The sequence below is a fragment of the Micropterus salmoides genome, unplaced genomic scaffold, assembly GCF_014851395.1.
Source record: "Micropterus salmoides isolate LMB-PRFRI ecotype aquatic unplaced genomic scaffold, ASM1485139v1 Ms_hic_scaffold_12, whole genome shotgun sequence".
In the NCBI taxonomy this organism is placed as follows: Eukaryota; Metazoa; Chordata; class Actinopteri; order Centrarchiformes; family Centrarchidae; genus Micropterus; species Micropterus salmoides.
Genome location: NW_024040263.1, coordinates 13,565,642 through 13,582,313, shown reverse-complemented (window position 1 = coordinate 13,582,313; position 16,672 = coordinate 13,565,642). Strand labels below are relative to the sequence as shown.

Genomic DNA, 16,672 nt, shown 5'->3' with positions numbered 1-16,672 from the left:
TTTAAGTTAAACTGGTGAGCTTGAAAATTTAAACACAGAGACAAGGATGAAGAGGTCAGGACACATACAGTAGGATTTTTCCCAGGGAATTTAATAAGCAACAATCATAACCAGATTAAAACGTTTGTAAAATGTCCGTCCTGTTTTTTTTCTTAAAAATGGCTCCAAAAAAGAAGCAAAGAGCAACAAACACAAAGGGAAAAAAAACATGTTTTTTGAGTAAGACCTACATACAATGAGCTTTAAATCATGACTATAAGGTATTTTAAACCTTCTAGGATGTCAGTGGTGTGTGTTTGCATGTGTGTGTGCACAAGTGTGTATTTTAAGAAAGGTCCATAATGTGTCCAGAAAAGCTTTAGAGTCAGGAGCGTGTGCGTGGGGGGTTGGGAAGGTATGAGGAAGAGTCTGGCCCATTTTCTACAGTCTTGATGTCACCTTCATCGGCTTCCTCTTTACCTGAAAGACAGCAAATTTGGACTTGATCATCTCTCTGTAAAGACCATTTCAACACATAATGACATTGACAACCTAACATTGTTGTAATACTGGTTGCTTAAGGAATACAATTTTTCTTTTTTTCTGAAAACCAATGACTCCCTGTTAAGGTCTTTTGAGAGAGGGACTTAAAACTGTTGCAGATGTCTGTGCAAAACTAAAACTCGAAACTTTAAGATCCATTAACAGTACATGTAATACACTGCAAATGAATTACGATTATTAATAAAATTTTCAAAGACCGATGCAAAACACTTGGTATACATTTCTTTTTAAAACGAAACAGTTTAAGACTAAAAATGTAACCCCAGGTGAAATCTTGTCTGACGTGCACTGAACAAAATTATAAATGCAACACTTTTGAACTGCACATTTTCAAGTGGCCTTTTATTGTGGCCAGCTTAAGGCACACCTGTGCAATACCCATGCTGTCTGATCAGCATCTTGATACGCCACACCTGTGAGATGGATGGATTATCTCGGCAAAGGAGAAGTGCTCACTAACACAGATTTTGACAGATTTGTGAGCAGTATTTGAGAGAAATAGGCCTTTTGTGTACACAGATGAAGTCTTAGATCTCTGACTTCAGCTGATGATGAATGGGGGCAAAAACAAAAGTGTTGCGTTTTATAATTTTGTCTACTTTTAGTCTACTGTCTTTAGGCGGGGCACTCCAGTGACCCCCTAAAACAATGGATCCTACATTTTCCACAATGCAATGACATCTTTGATAAACCTCTCCCTGCCTGATTTGTAACGCAAGTTCTCTTCTTGTTGTGTCCAAACCATCACATCACAAACATCATCAGGGTTATTTTCTCGTGTTTTAGAAAGCTCCCTTTCAGAGTCACTCTGTGTGACTAGTTAAGTGAATTTGATGTGCCCCAATAAGAACACTCTAAAGGAATACTTATTTGCTTTCTTTCTGAGAATTAGATGATACCACTGTCTGTGGTTGTTTCACATTTGTTTAATCCTTACAAAAACAGAAATGTAAAATGAGGGTTAAGTGTTATACACTGTGTGGACAACAGCCTCGAAGAACAGAGAATTTTCCAGGTTTTTACCATTAAGTCTGTTTAATCACCTATACTAAAACCTTTGAGCTCACAGACTACTAGCGCTATAGACGGAGTCACTGAACAGTTGCATGAAACTCCCACTAAAACCACAAATTGCTTGCAAATCTTGCCATTCCGTTTGCATTTGTGGGATAAACAAACAAGATTTAGCGTGCTAATTAGTCCAGATTTAATGCTAACCTAAGGCTAGGCTAATCACCTTCCGGCTCAATCTTTGTCATATACAGCAAGAGAGACATACTGATTTTCTCATGTAACTCTCTGAAAGAAAACAAAAAGGAGCGATTGTTTAACAGACAAAGTACTAGTAGCTGTGAGACATCCCGGACTGAACCAAACTCACTGCCAGACCGCCTGCCTTGTCGCCCAAGTTGGGCTCTCCCTGCCTGTGAGAAGGAACTCCCCTGCTTGTAGACTTAGAATCTCCCTGGCTATATGCGTTAGACCAGGCCGCACAGCTGGTCGACCCCTGTGTGATGGGGTCTCTCTCGCTGTCCTTCCTGCCACAGACGACACCCTCTGGGCTGGACTCCAGCTCTATCTCACTGTCGCCTTCACTGCCCAGGAGGAGGGCAACTGTCCCTACGGCTCTCCCTGTCTTCTCTCCTGGCTCCCACTTTCTCACTTTTGCAATCTCTTGACTCACAAATGGCCACCTGAAGAGAGAAAAACGTCTCAGGGGATTTCAGGATGAGGGGTGGTGTTCATTAGCGGGTTAAAGTTAAAAGCACCACTGTCAAGCCTTTTTTTCTTGACAACATCCCTTCTCATTATTCATATGCCAAAGCTACAACAAGCTTAACTACTGCCGCACCTTTTCTCTTTCCTTGGCTCCTCTCTCCACTCTCACCTCTGCAAGTCAATCTGTCTCTTTGTCCCTTCATCATTCTGCTGCTGCTGTTTTGACATCTTGTTGATTGACTCTGCCGATGAATTGGGGTCCGCCGCTCTCTTCCTGCCTCTGCCAGCTCCACCCCCTGTTGGTGCCGCCACTCCTTCTTTTTCAGCCCCCGCAGGAGCTGCAGCTGTTTTAGGTGGACGGCCGCGTCGTTTGACAGGCGACGCTTCTGTCTCGGCACCAGGGGTCGCATTCTGACTCGGCTCCTCCTGAGAGAGAGACGGTTGAGGAAAGCTTAGTCAAGATAACTCTGTTTAACGCTGCAGTATGTGTAGTTCCACTTGACATCTGGCTGTCCTGTCTGCGCTTACCTTCTTCACCTCATCATTCTTGATGAATGGGTTCTCATTGTTCTCCTGCGCTCGGCTCTCTGATGACTCAGTGGCGACATTGCTGTAAGTACAAGACATGTTGAAGAAAGCTTTATTTCTGAATATGTGTATGTGCGAGCGAGTGTGTGTGTGTGTGTGGTGTGTCTGTACCTGTTCTTGTTGATGGTTGAGGAGCTCAGTGGGGAGGAGTTAGTGCTGGTGTTACTGGCTGTGTCCGTGGCTGTGGTGGTCTTGGTGAAGAGCCTCCTCCCTGGTACTGTCAGAGGCTTGTTCACAGCCCCCAACACTGGAGCTGGCTTAGGCTGCATAAAGAAAGGTTAGCAGTGGAATGGTGGAGTTATTACACTGGTAAGCATTTGATAGTTTAGATCCTCAACGATTATGTTGCGTCAGTGTTTAGGCTTCAATATATTACTCATTCCACACACACACACACACCCCCCTCCCTTTAAACTCACTTGATGAGGGCTGATGACCTCATTCTCAAACTCAATAAAATAAATTACTGAGTTAAACATCCACATCATAATCTACTCCACTTTGCCCCAAAAAGTGTTTGCCTCATCATGTATTCTGCCCCTCCACCCCTCCTTCAAATTAAACCGCCCTTGTTAATGCTTAAAATTGTAACAAGCTATAATGTGGACTGCTCATGGGTGAAACATTGAGTGGTGCTATTTACAGTGATCATGAAAGCATGGAAGTGTCTTGCATTTACCTTTCCAGTGAGAAGCATTTGTCTCATCTCTGTCGTTAGATACTCTTTATCATTTTTGAAATCCTGTGTAAAGAAATGACGAGAAAACTTTGATTAGCATAAACTGCTAAGCCACAAATGCTTTGATCATAAATGTTTGTGTCCATATTTATCTACCACTGAGTGGATACTAGGGTTGGGATAAATACCTGCTACCATGATAACGGATCGCGGGTGGAAAAATACGCAAAAAAGACTAGTTCTAGGTCTTGTAGGCGACTTATAAAACGTACTGCTGATGGAGAAAGTGGAGTAGACGGGCAGGCTGGGGGGTACACAGAGAGAGGGGGGCCAAGCCGGTGTGTTTACCTGAGGTGTAGGCCTCTTGTGTGTCTTTGTGTCCGAGTGTGGGGAGAAGAGCATTCCGAGGAAGGTGCGAAGCATATTTAAAATTTATAATAATGTTCGTGGTGATTAAAACCTGCTTTCACATGGCAGAAAAATTGGGGGGGGGGGGGGGGGGTTACAATGGCTGCTTAACCATCGACCATCTCTCAGCAATCGCCGATGGCATCGTCTATCGGCCTAACGCAAGTGGATATGTTGTGTAAATGTTCAATGTTGAAAGGCCACTTTTTTTTGTGTGAGACTCTCTTCTGGGGACATGTAGATGGAGCTGATACTGCTGTTATGAGCTGCACGCATGGACATGGTGGTGTGTGTGTGTGTGTGTGTGTGTGTGCGTGCGTGCGTGTATTGCCTTGTCCTGTACGAGGAAGAACTTGGAAGGAAGGACAGGGTCTTTCGGAGAATCCAGGTGACATGCAGTGCTCTTGTTGGCGATAACGAAGAGGGCGACATCACAGACAATATACAGCTTCTGTAAAACACAACAACATGAGACACACTGTGAGGATTGTTTGATAATTACTACTAGGCCCAAAGAGTTCTGTACAAAAACCCACCTTCCCATGAACATAAAATCCCCACATTTCGCACAGCTGTCTGGTCCACAATAATGTATATACACTCAAAAACAATAACAATTCTCCTTCTGGTGGTGCTGTAGCTACCGTAAAAATTTCATTTTACAAGAAATGTATTGTATGTACCCATATGTGCTAAATATTTCCAACTATTGTGTACGTCCAACCAAACAAGTCATTCTGTTTTTTGTTTTTGTCCTCTTTGTTTGCTGTATTAAGTAAGCACTTGTGTGTGTGTGCATACCTCATTGGCCTTTGTATCTTCAGGACACTGTGCATCCTTGGTCTGTTTGATGTTCTCTACCATCTTCCTAAGAAAGGCATGACTGTTGTTCTCATTCTTGGTCATAAGAACTTCCAGCATGAACCACAGGCACCTGTGCACATAACAAGCACAATAAACAAGTTGTGTATGTCACAGCGTTATAAGTCAAGAGTATATAATGTTCTCATTTGTATCATCAGATTCAGGGATAGTTCTGGACACAAAACCAAATATATATAGTATGCCAACACTCACTCTTTGATGTCTTTGAGCTGTTCATATTCATGTGGTTTTGTGAAGTCTGGGTCATGGGCCAGCAGGTGGATCATATAGGGAACAACATACTCAGGAAGGAGGGAGACAAGTTTTTCTGAGGGAAGAGAGAGAATAACTAATTAACTAACTAAGTAATAATTTAGTAAGTTTTAAGCTTGGCTGAGGTGTAAAAGTTGGTGTATCACTAAAAACAAAATGCAACACAGTGCAACTTTGACTAAGTGAATAAATCATGACGGATATGACACATGCAACATCCACTTAAGTTACTGCCATCAAATAAAGCACACATTAAAAACTCCAGAGCTACGTCCTCTGTAGTATTGTCCTCAAGGGAGCACATAAGGTTTCAGCATGAAATCATCCAAAGGTTGTTCAACTGACCCTGAGCGAGTGGGTTTTGTTTGATGTACTCTCTGCGGACGGAGATGTTTTTGAGGAGGCACTGTCGGGCGTGGGCGCGGCGCTCCTTCACCGGGTCCTTGGCACACAGGGCGAAGACGGCCAGGTACTCCAGGGGCAGTAGCAGTTTGACGAGAGCCAGGTGCAACTTCTGAGCAAAGATCTGACGAACCTGGTAGCACTCATCCTAAGGAGTCAAAATCAAACTCAAATTACACAAGATTATAAAGAAGATTACTGATTAATTAATGGAAATGTATTCTTTTGTTCATACAGTACATTGTGAATAAATATACTGTCATGTAAACATTAAGTACATTGTGCGTTTTATAATAGGCCCTTTTCACAGCAGACATTTTCAAAAATACAGGTGTTACTGATAAGATGACCCTTCTGACAGTGACAGCATGCACAATACCAGGGCCCCGAAACAGCTAAATGGAATTCAGCTATCATTAACTTTATTAGCTACACCTGTGCTTCTCCTACTGTGACAAGATGTCTTCTGTCAAAAAGGCCTATAAAAAAATAAAAAAAATGATGTCAAGGTGAGACTGACATTGATGACGAGGCCGCAGAGCTGAAACTGTTCGGGTGTGATGATGTCATGGTAACAGGGCTCCTGGGCCAACTTCATAATGGCTCCACCTGCGGCCAGCCTCAGACGAGACATGTCTGACTTGCTGCAAGGAGGAAGAAACAACAAAGACGAACACATTTTAACGAAATTACAACTGCTACAGTTTTGTTCCCTAAATTGTACCCCTGAATCTAAACCACAGCTTGCTTTTTTAAAGAGCTGTTAACTACCACTCCTAAAACACTGTTTCAAAATGTATGAATAGTTTTATTGTAACAAATGCTAACAAGATAAAATGCTATGATCTTCACAGGTTGGTTATTTCCAAACGCTCCTGCATGCCCCTGCTAGATCTTAGTCCTCTAACAGCTCTACCGTGACCCAACACAGGGACCTTCGACCCCCGTGTTACCTGATCTTCTTCTGCTCTGTGAGGTCTCCCTCGCTGACCAGCATGGCTGACAGTAGGCGCAGGGTGGAGTTTGCGGACTTGGATTGGTTGTTCTTCATTCCTAGTAACCAACGGACTAGCAGCTTGATGGCTTGCACCTGGGAGGCAAACATATTGAACAAGATCCAAAACTTTGTTATCAACACGAGATTCTAGATGTGCATGCATTAAGTAAAAATGAAAAATCAGATTGGACTAGAAATTAAGTAAATGCCACACGTCTTTGCCTCGTACCTTAGCCAGAACCTCAGCTGAAACTTCCTCATCTGTGGTCCACAGCTTCCCGTTCTTGTTTCCCACCGACTGGAGACACAAGAGCACAACATGATCACATTCTCCCACTTTTCTTTGAATATACTGTACACATTACTCTGTTTCAGTTTGTCCAAGATTGGGTAAATTAGTTGAAATTTACAAAGACGTGTCCCATGACATTTTTGAAAAAAATACAAAAAAAAAAAAAAAAAAAAAGCGTGTGGCTGATTATATCTGTGTCTGTTTGAGTAAACTGTTGATCCCCACGCACCCGGTCATTCATGAGCAAGTCCTTAACAATGAAGTTAGCCACAATGGACTTCATTGGTGAAGCAAACTGATCTGGGGCCAGCATGGAGATGTGGCCCAGGGACACGAGGGGAGTGATGAGCTGCTCTGGGACATCTGCGTTCAGACTACGTGACAGAGGCTGTGGGTGAAGGAATAAAGAAGTGTTGAGTGCATCCGAACAAACATGACACAAAAAAAATGTACAATGCAAGTTAAAATAAATAAAAACACCCTATTTGTAATACAAGGTACATCCCTGCAAGGCAGTAAGTTAAGAAATGGTCCCCTACCTCAAATATCTGTGCCAGCTGCACTTCCTTGTTATTAAAGATGGCATGAATACAGTGGACAGCCTGCTTGGCCTGGTGAGGTGTGCCCCGCTTGGCTTTCTGGTGCAGGATGGGAATCAGAGTCCTGATGGACACATAACAGACATTAGGAAGACGTCCACAAAGCAGATTAATCCCTCCATCCAATCCAGATTTGGACTAGTATGGCTAATGTCAAGAGTGTGGACCCATTACTTCTGGCTTCCTTTGCACAGTACGGTATTGTCCTCATATTTGAATGCACAATGATCCTCATCTATAGATACATGAAGAACACTTAAGATGCAGACTACTGTGCGATAAAAAGGTCTATTGTTAGCGTTCAAGTTTAATACAATTTCTTTCTTACGATCTTATCTGTTGTAGCTCTGTCTCGATCTTCTGCCCTGTGTTTCTGAATATCTGGATGGCTGCCTCTGCCACTTTTTCATCCTCCATCTTCAAACACTGGAGCAGAGACTCGTAGGTTTCTGCTGAGTGGAACGCTGTGGGGTGGGTGAACGACAGGACCTACAAGGAGTGAAACAAAGTAGAGATTATTTACTTTCTAACATTCATTTGTTTATTAATCACATTACTTGAATAACATTTCACATGTTTAAGCCCCTGGTAACTACTAATCACACAAATTTTACATTTTGAGCACTGGCTTCCATTTATTATAGTATGCTCGGTCCATGTTACGTACCTTGAGTAACTCCAGGCCGGAGCGGATGGCTGTATCAGGAGTAACGCCCTCCTCATCGTCGTCAGCCGTGCCCTCAATTGACTTGTTCAGCAGCTTCACCAGAGCACTAAAACAAACATTATAAATCATTACCATGCCTTTGTTAAAATGATCTAAACCTGTGTATTGCACTTGTGGATATCTTTGGACAACATAATAGCATGTGTTAGACATAACATAATTTGCATAAAGTAAACACTAGAAGTCATAATTCAGATTATGCGTTTCCCCTCTCATGGTGTTTTTCCATAAAGCAGAAAGGGTTAAACCTGTGCTCTCTCTAAGGCCTGCAGATACACCTCACCACCACCAGGTGTCTCAGTGAATGAGGAAAGCCTGTTACTGGTATTACACAATGACACAGGGAGCTTCATGTACTCTGTCTGCGAGATAGTGGAACACAGATTGCTAGTCTGGCTTAAGACGGCCTCTTTTTTCCTGTTCTGTACAAAAAGACACAAATCTAATAGATGAATAATTTCAATCCAGTTTCATCCCTTTTTCAATTTGAATCAAAATATACTCTAATGCATTTTATTGGCTTTAGACTTTTGACTTGAACATGTGCTAATATTTGTGGTCTGTTATGAAATTTAGACACTAAAACCCAACTACTACTACTACGTTTTCGGACCTGATGGCTTCAGAGTCAATGTGGACGGGGGCGATACGCTCCAGCAGGAACTTAACCATCTCCAGGAACGGGTTGGTGGGCTGTTTGGGAAACGTCAACTTCCGAGTGATCTCCCTCTGCACACAGTACAAACAGTACACCATTAACATCAACATTCATGGATTTGTGCTTATAGATCTGTATACACATTCACGATTGCGAATGCTTGTATTACTAAATCCAGGACAACCTACCCTAAAGTACCATCATTCTCTAACCCTAAATGGGCGCTCATATTACAGTTTTATATTCTGCTAACTAAGATTCATATACATGAGGAGGATTGTCATTGTTTCTACTTACCAGAGTTTAAGATATGTGAAATCTGACCTACACACTTGACTATGAGAGGTGCTCAAAGTTATGGTGAATTCTTAGCCTAAAAACATGGAGTGGTGATTTCACAAGGTTTTTAATAATAATGTCACAACTGATTAATATTATGAGGGTAAAAACAAAAATAGAGGCTCTATGGTTTGCTGTTGTAAACCAGGGATATTGATTGGGTGCGGATTAATGCTGCAGTACTACAAGCTTTCCCTTTTATAGCATGAGAACATTTCCTGCTACTGCAATATTAAATGTGTTTATGTGACTGCACCTTCAAAATATAGAAAGTAAATATAGTAAGTACCAGTTTCCTTCTTTCTATAAAAAGGCCACACAAAAACAAACACAGTCTTCAGGGATTTAAAGCTACCATCAGTGATTTTTGATTGCTACAGTGTAGAACGTATCGGCTCAAAAATAAACTCCCAGCACTGAGCCTTATTGTGTTTTTGTGTTACCAGTGTGTTACCAATGTTAACACTTGTGTGTATGTGATAAAGATTAAGAGGGAGAGGGAGCCTGGCAGTCTGTCTGTGAGTGGGTATGCTAAAAGGATGAGTGTTCAGTATCCTCTCACCACACAGATCTCAGCCTGTTTGCAGGAGCAGGTCGGGCTGATGAGCATCTCCAGCTGGACTCTGAGCTTCTCGTCCTCACCGAGAACCTGGTTGAACTTCTTCATGAAGTCCTGGGCCTTTCCAGCGTCTGGTAGATTCTCTGTAAACGTCAAACAATACAATACGTTAAAATAGGATGTCGGCTACATTAAGTGGAATTAACCTTTACCATTTTGAAAAAATGTCAGAGCGTGTGACTTGAAACTCTTAAGCATGGACGTTATCACAGCCTACTGTTTATGTGGTTTCCAACTTACTGGCAATACTCATCAGCTTCCCAAACATGGCTGTATTATTGGCCTCGGACTACCACGGGAAAGAGAGGAAAATGTCATAGATTTGTTGGGACATTTGCATCAGCAGACATGGAGGAGGTTTGCACATAAATGTGTGTCAACTCACCACTGGCAGCTTGTGGAGGTCCAGCAGCTCTTTGACGAGGCTTCTGAGCATGTTCTGACACTTCCACATCTCATTCAGGGCCCTGAAAGCAAAGATCATTAACAGCAAGAGGGGAGAAACTGTTGAGAGGAGGAACTGACCAAAACACGGGATATACTGTAACTATTAACATATTGGTGTGTGGTCTGTTTCAATGGCGTATGTAGATACAGTGTATTTATAAGCATGCATACACTAAAACATACAGGTACAGGCTCATGTGTACAATACAAAAATGTCTGTTTTTGCTGAGGACAGTCACTATTGCAGGTTTACTGACTTGACAGCATTCGTGTCCAGGCAGGCATACAGGTAGTACAGACACTTCATCTTCTCCTCTGTGTCAAGACTGTGAGGCACCATGTACTGAGCGAAGATCTTCTCTACTAATAACCTGTAGAAAGGCAAAAATTATGACAAAACTGAGAAAATGGCCAAAGTAAGGAATCTGCAATAGTTTCATTGCACTTGTTTTAAACTAACTTGCATTAATTATATTTAGATTGACAAAGGTCTGTACTAATATCACTAATCTTTGCGGGTCCACTTAACATCTTTCCTATTAACTCTCAAGTTTGACAAATGCAGGCCTCAAATACATTTATTATACAACAGACACAAAGTACCTCAAGCTCAAGATTTCTCTAAACATTTACGCTGTTTCTCATAACAACCTCTAGTAAAGTCCTGTTGCCAAGGATTGAAACATCCAACCCAGCTGTGTTGTTCTTTTTAACATTAAACTATTTCTGTATCTGTGTATTTGCTCACTTGTCGTCGATGCTGTTCTGATAGTAGATGTGCAGCAGTTTGTCTTTGATCCAGCTGATCTTCTGGGCAGACTCTTTCCCCGCTTCGTGGTGCAGACAGTATTTCTTAAAAAGCTGAGCAAGGCCCATCATGGCCTCTTTACGCACACGCCACTATAAAAGGGGATGGAGAAGAGGGAAGAAAACACATCAGGGAGGACAGATTTAAATTAAGATGCGGAAAGTCAATTTACATTTTATAGGCAAATTCAAACTTTAGGAAAATCTGCATGATAATGTGGGTGAGATGGGATTAAGGGCTCAGAAATATTATTTCACTTGTCTCCAAGGTCCACAACTGCTGAAAACCAGACTAAATGAACAAAATATAGTTGCTATAAGAACTTTAATGAATGAGACAGAACACAAATGTGAAAACCAAATTAATACATCCATCTTCTGCTACTACCCAAATGCAATTTGATTTATTTTCTACACGCCTGTAATAATATACACAACTGATGTGATTGCATATGTCTCACCCGCTTGTCTAAGGTCCTTTCCCGTACGAAGCCCAACAGCTGGTCATTGACCAAGTTGAGGTCTTTCTTCCCAGCGTTGATGATTGTTACAATGACATCATGACGGATGGCTTCCTCTGGGTCATGGGAACGCACCTTCAAATACTCTGATTGGAAAATAAGGAGAAAGACGTGTAAACCTCATGTTTGTTCAGAGCAGAATGTGAATGAAAGGACCAAAGTAGTGGGGAGAGGTGAGTGAAGGCGACACACAGAGTCAGAAAACCCAAAAACACAAGCAAAAGCACACCTGTCAGGTCTCTGGCCAGGTCTGGGTGGTTCATGAGGCAGTGGCTGGCAAACTTTACACACTCTAGCCTGACTGGAACGTGGATGTCATTGAACCTGGAGAAATCACAGCGGTTATACATAATTAAATCAACTGAATTATGCATCAATGTTTGAGAAAGCATATGAGCAAGTTTCTAAATGAAACTATAAAAATGTTTCACTGAAAATAATACTGTTCATTTACATACTCTTTTCTTGGTTATACACACTTCCTTCACTGTTGATTCAGACAATTTAATCAGTGCTCCAACTATTCACTTCAACTGATCCTCCACTAACCAATTATCTTAAGATTAACAAATTCAAAACTTTTCAAATGTTCAAACCTTTACCCACACATATATACATACATACACATATATATATATACACACACACACACACACACACACACACACACACACACACACACACACACACATATGGAGGCGCTACCAGGAGACAGGCCAGTACATCAGGAGACGTGGAGGAGGCCGTAGGAGGGCAACAACCCAGCAGCAGGACCGCTACCTCCGCCTTTGTGCAAGGAGGAGCAGGAGGAGCACTGCCAGAGCCCTGCAGAATGACCTCCAGCAGGCCACAAATGTGCATGTGTCTGCTCAAACGGTCAGAAACAGACTCCATGAGGGTCGTATGAGGGCCCGACGTCCACAGGTGGGGGTTGTGCTTACAGCCCAACACTATGCAGGACGTTTGGCATTTGCCAGAGAACACCAAGATTGGCAAATTCGCCACTGGCGCCCTGTGCTCTTCACAGATGAAAGCAGGTTCACACTGAGCACATGTGGCAGACGTGACAGACTCTGGAGACGCTGTGGAGAACGTTCTGCTGCCTGCAACATCCTCCAGCATGACCGGTTTGGCGGTGGGTCAATAATGGTGTGGGGTGGCATTTCTTTGGGGGGCCGCACAGCCCTCTATGTGCTCGCCAGAGGTAGCCTGACTGCCATTAGGTACCGAGATGAGATCCTCAGACCCCTTGTGAGACCATATGCTGGTGTGGTTGGCCCTGGGTTCCTCCTAATGCAAGACAATGCTAGACCTCATGTGGCTGGAGTGTGTCAGCAGTTCCTGCAAGAGGACGGCATTGATGCTATGGACCGGCCCGCCCATTCCCCAGACCTGAATTCAATTGAGCACATCTGGGACATCATGTCTCGCTCCATCCACCAACGCCACGTTGCACCACAGACTGTCTAGGAGTTGGCTGTTTTAGTTGGATGCTTTAGTCCAGGTCTGGGAGGAGATCCCTCAGGAGACCATCCGCCACCTCATCAGGAGCATGCCCAGGCGTTGTAGGGAGGTCATACAGGCACGTGGAGGCCACACACACTTCTGAGCCTCATTTTGACTTGTTTTAAGGACATTACATCAAAGTTTGATCGGCCTGTAGTGTGGTTTTCCACTTTGATTTTGTGTGTGACTCCAAATCCAGACCTCCATGGGTTGATTTCCACTGGGGTGTGTGTGTGTGTGTATAAGTCTGCTTTAGTGTTCTTGTAACTCACCGTCCTAAGAAGCACTGCCACAGTGGTCTGTTCTGTGAGGCCAGCTCTGAGTCTTTGGCCCCAAACAATTTAGCTAGCAATCGTACAACAGCTAGACGCTCTTCGCCGTCATTGCTCTGCAAACACAAAACACATAATGCAACAAAAAAATACAAATTGAAAGACGGACTTTTTGTGGCTCTTTTTCAAACTAATAGTAATTTTATTCCTGCTCACTCCCCTGGTGCAAACAGGCTGTCAAGCCACACATCTATTTTCTCATTAACTAACCCCTCCACTGACTCCGGCTAAGGCGCATTACGGCGGTTGCCTGCGCTAATCGCAGGCCATTATAGTCAATGCTTGTGAGTCCAAATGCAGCCACAGTGCATCCCAGGAGCGGTTCTCCGCTCAGCAGAGAAAAGGTAGCAGTTCTATTTTTGACGCAAGCCGCGACAAGCAGCATGGAGTAGATTGAACAAGGCAGGAAGTTAGACACAGAACGGCATAGAGAATTCGGTCAATTTTCAAAATAAAACACCCTGTGGTGACTCCCGATCGTAAAACAACATTAAACGGTTATTATTAATAAACGGTTCAAACAGACACAAAAAGAAATCATTTAACTATGAAGCCTACACTAGAAACACAAATTGCAAACACCGATTACCAAATCAACAAAATCTAAACATGTCAGCAAAATCAGGCAAAACGCTCCGATTCTGAAATGCTCCCTGTGGGAATTGTAGCCTGAAGTTGACGTAATGAAACGGGGACACAGGGAGCAGTGAAAAAGGAAGTAGAAGCACAAAAATGACAAATTAATAAAAAGTCGATAACGTGGGGCAGGCTGCACGCTCTGCTGCTGAAACACTTCTGAACGCTTCCGGTGGACTTTCACGCATGGCTATGGATGCATCAAAACTGTGGCGCAGCCATAACGTGCCATAGCCGGAGTCAGTGGATTCCTGAGCATAAATCATGGCTGCATGTGTGCTGACTCAGCAGGGATGATATTAAATGAGAAAAGTTGACAACAGGAGAAACAAAAATCAAAGCAACACAGAATGCCAAATATCTGGAAGAGTTGGCCGACTTGACATCCACATCCAGCTACTTTTTCACCAGCTCTCTCTGTAGCTCAAACGATCCCTGCTACCTGCGTGTGCTAATCCATTCTTTCACCCATATTTTTGTCTTTATATTTGGTATCTTTATAATAACAAACAACAGCTGTATTATGTGTAGGTTCGCGTCATTTCCCGTTTCACATTTGATGAGGGTTTCTTGACAAAACATGGTTTGGAGACTAGTATCGGGTGACAATCGTTGTCAGCTCGTGTAGTGAGTGACCCCCTGTCAAAGTTCTTCTTAAAAATAAACATGGTGAAACTGACAGTACATACATTTTCACTTAAAAAATAAATATATGTTCCTGCTATTCCTGTTTGAAAGCATGAGTAGCCTGGGTTGTCTAGGCAAAGGTTGGTTCACCAAGGTAACACACAAGATGATGGGCATCGTCTTGCACAACTGAGAGGTTTAACCAACTCAAGGTGAAACACAACGTGCTTAAGCTTCAAAATACGGCGGTTTGTCCAGTGGCCATCGATATTGTCCTACAAATGACTCAACAATGAAGTCCATCACTAATATTGATTTCACACTATCTATAGTATGATCAATGTTTTGAGGAAGGCATCAAGAGGAACTTATCTTCTGTGATGTGAAGTGAGATATTACTGTTTCTGGGGGAGTGTGCGTGTTGTGTTAACCTTAAGTTTGAATTCCAGCTGTGGCATAACAGAGGTGAGCAGCATAGGGTCAATGGCAAACAGTTCCTGGATGAGGTCAAAGACGTGCTCTGATAGGTCGCTGACTGATGATTTGCCCATCACTAAAACCTGATTGAAGAACTGAGGAAGGGACAAAACAGTGTAAATTATATAATACTCAATTAAACAAGATTTGCTGTAGTTACAGGCAGAATTTATGTAGACACAGTCTGAGGACAAGAGTGATAAAAACACAAAGGCAAACTGAAAATAAATCATGGCGCGAGACATCGGGCTGCTACTCACGTTTGCGATGCACGTCTCTATGGTCTGGACGGTCCTCTTGAGCAGAGTCTTGGCAAGATCGTATGCTTGCTTATTCAGATTCTGTTCCAAATAAAAACAAACACTGATTAGTTACTTCAACGGACAGCGAACATCTTACGCAAATAAGAGTTGTCACAATAGCAAAATTATGCTTATAAAATATAAAACGTTTATGTGCTGATGATGTGTTTAATTGTTTTGTTTTTTATACACGTGGTATGATTTTGACACTGAATTAGTACATTAATAATTGGATTACTGTAATAAGTAGATCATGGTCATTGTTATTAAAGATTTTACATGGTTTGTAGTACTCTGACCTGTAATTGATTTTATTTGAGATTTCTTTGATAGTTAACTTTATATTTGCAACCAGACATCACATATTAAACAACGTCATGACTTCATATACCTCCTTGGGTGAGGTAAGCACACTACTAAGCGCATCTAGTAATAAAAATAATTAACAAAATTTACATGCCATGATAACCATTACCAGTACTGATTTGAGTATAAATGTAATTTATCACTTCTAACTGGTGTAGTTGATCTGTGTACTTGTGAACACCAGATTTTTTCCTTAGCTTGCAAGTTAATGTTACCAGTGTGAACGTTGCGTCACATGTTTGCCACATTGATAAGTGAGCTAAAAAGCTAGAGCCATATTAAACCGTTAACACAGCCCTAAATTTTCCCGTCAAACTCCAATACTTAAAAAAAGTCACACAATATATCACACTCGTTTCACTTATATTTGAGGGCATGTAATTATGTTATCTATCACATCCACTAACCTGTCGCTCTTTGAATTCTTTGAATAAATTGGCATGTCTGTCGGCGAGATGCTTTGCCAAGTTAGACGTGTTGCCTCCCCTGGCTTTTGGAGTCAACAGGCTGGCCCTCACTGTCGGCTACTACATGCATCTGCTTTGTCGACAAGCCACAGAAGAGTACATGTCTCTTGCACTGTCCCCATTGAAGCTGCAGCGTAATTAAGGTTGGCACGCCCACTATGCCTACAGGGAGTTGTAGCAGAATGCTGCACACACACTCACCCATGTCTTTCTCATTCCTAAAGTATCGGTACCAATAAAAGGCAGTATCGTAAAGTTTCTAACGGCAGGGTATTGGGATACCTTTCTAAATAATTAACAAATATATATCTTCAACCAAGTCCAGTTGCCCTTGACCTCAACCTTCGTTGGAGATACCTTTCTAGTATCGGTATACTGGGCAACACGAACGCAAACCTTCACTGATAACACAGAACTTCAAGCTGCTCATTTTAAGTTTAGAATGCGATTTTAATCCACACTTTTGTGTTATGTTTT

At 42.4% G+C, this 16,672-nt stretch overlaps 1 protein-coding gene across 5 annotated transcripts in view; it reads right to left on the bottom strand.

Moving 5' to 3' along the window:
• Positions 1-70: 70 nt before the first annotated feature.
• Positions 71-16,672, bottom strand: part of pds5a (PDS5 cohesin associated factor A) — a 30,751-nt gene continuing 14,149 nt past the window's right edge. For 3 of the 5 annotated variants that reach the window (XM_038713472.1, XM_038713473.1, XM_038713474.1), the window contains exons 7-34: positions 15,321-15,401; positions 15,015-15,155; positions 13,261-13,376; positions 11,712-11,806; positions 11,423-11,568; positions 10,903-11,054; positions 10,412-10,525; positions 10,093-10,174; positions 9,948-9,996; positions 9,651-9,790; positions 8,705-8,820; positions 8,032-8,137; positions 7,693-7,853; positions 7,305-7,428; positions 6,995-7,153; positions 6,703-6,771; positions 6,430-6,566; positions 5,997-6,120; positions 5,420-5,624; positions 5,015-5,129; positions 4,739-4,871; positions 4,269-4,388; positions 3,530-3,592; positions 2,962-3,113; positions 2,791-2,872; positions 2,432-2,688; positions 1,925-2,237; positions 71-459 (exon numbers count right to left, since the gene is read on the bottom strand). In XM_038713472.1, the coding sequence (XP_038569400.1) occupies positions 421-459; positions 1,925-2,237; positions 2,432-2,688; positions 2,791-2,872; positions 2,962-3,113; positions 3,530-3,592; positions 4,269-4,388; positions 4,739-4,871; positions 5,015-5,129; positions 5,420-5,624; positions 5,997-6,120; positions 6,430-6,566; positions 6,703-6,771; positions 6,995-7,153; positions 7,305-7,428; positions 7,693-7,853; positions 8,032-8,137; positions 8,705-8,820; positions 9,651-9,790; positions 9,948-9,996; positions 10,093-10,174; positions 10,412-10,525; positions 10,903-11,054; positions 11,423-11,568; positions 11,712-11,806; positions 13,261-13,376; positions 15,015-15,155; positions 15,321-15,401 (3,591 nt within the window). In that variant the 3' untranslated portion in view covers positions 71-420. Of the gene's footprint in view, positions 460-1,924; positions 2,238-2,395; positions 2,689-2,790; positions 2,873-2,961; positions 3,114-3,529; positions 3,593-4,268; positions 4,389-4,738; positions 4,872-5,014; positions 5,130-5,419; positions 5,625-5,996; positions 6,121-6,429; positions 6,567-6,702; positions 6,772-6,994; positions 7,154-7,304; positions 7,429-7,692; positions 7,854-8,031; positions 8,138-8,704; positions 8,821-9,650; positions 9,791-9,947; positions 9,997-10,092; positions 10,175-10,411; positions 10,526-10,902; positions 11,055-11,422; positions 11,569-11,711; positions 11,807-13,260; positions 13,377-15,014; positions 15,156-15,320; positions 15,402-16,672 lie in introns of all 5 variants that reach the window. The other 2 variants (XM_038713476.1, XM_038713475.1) reach the window with 2 other exon arrangements.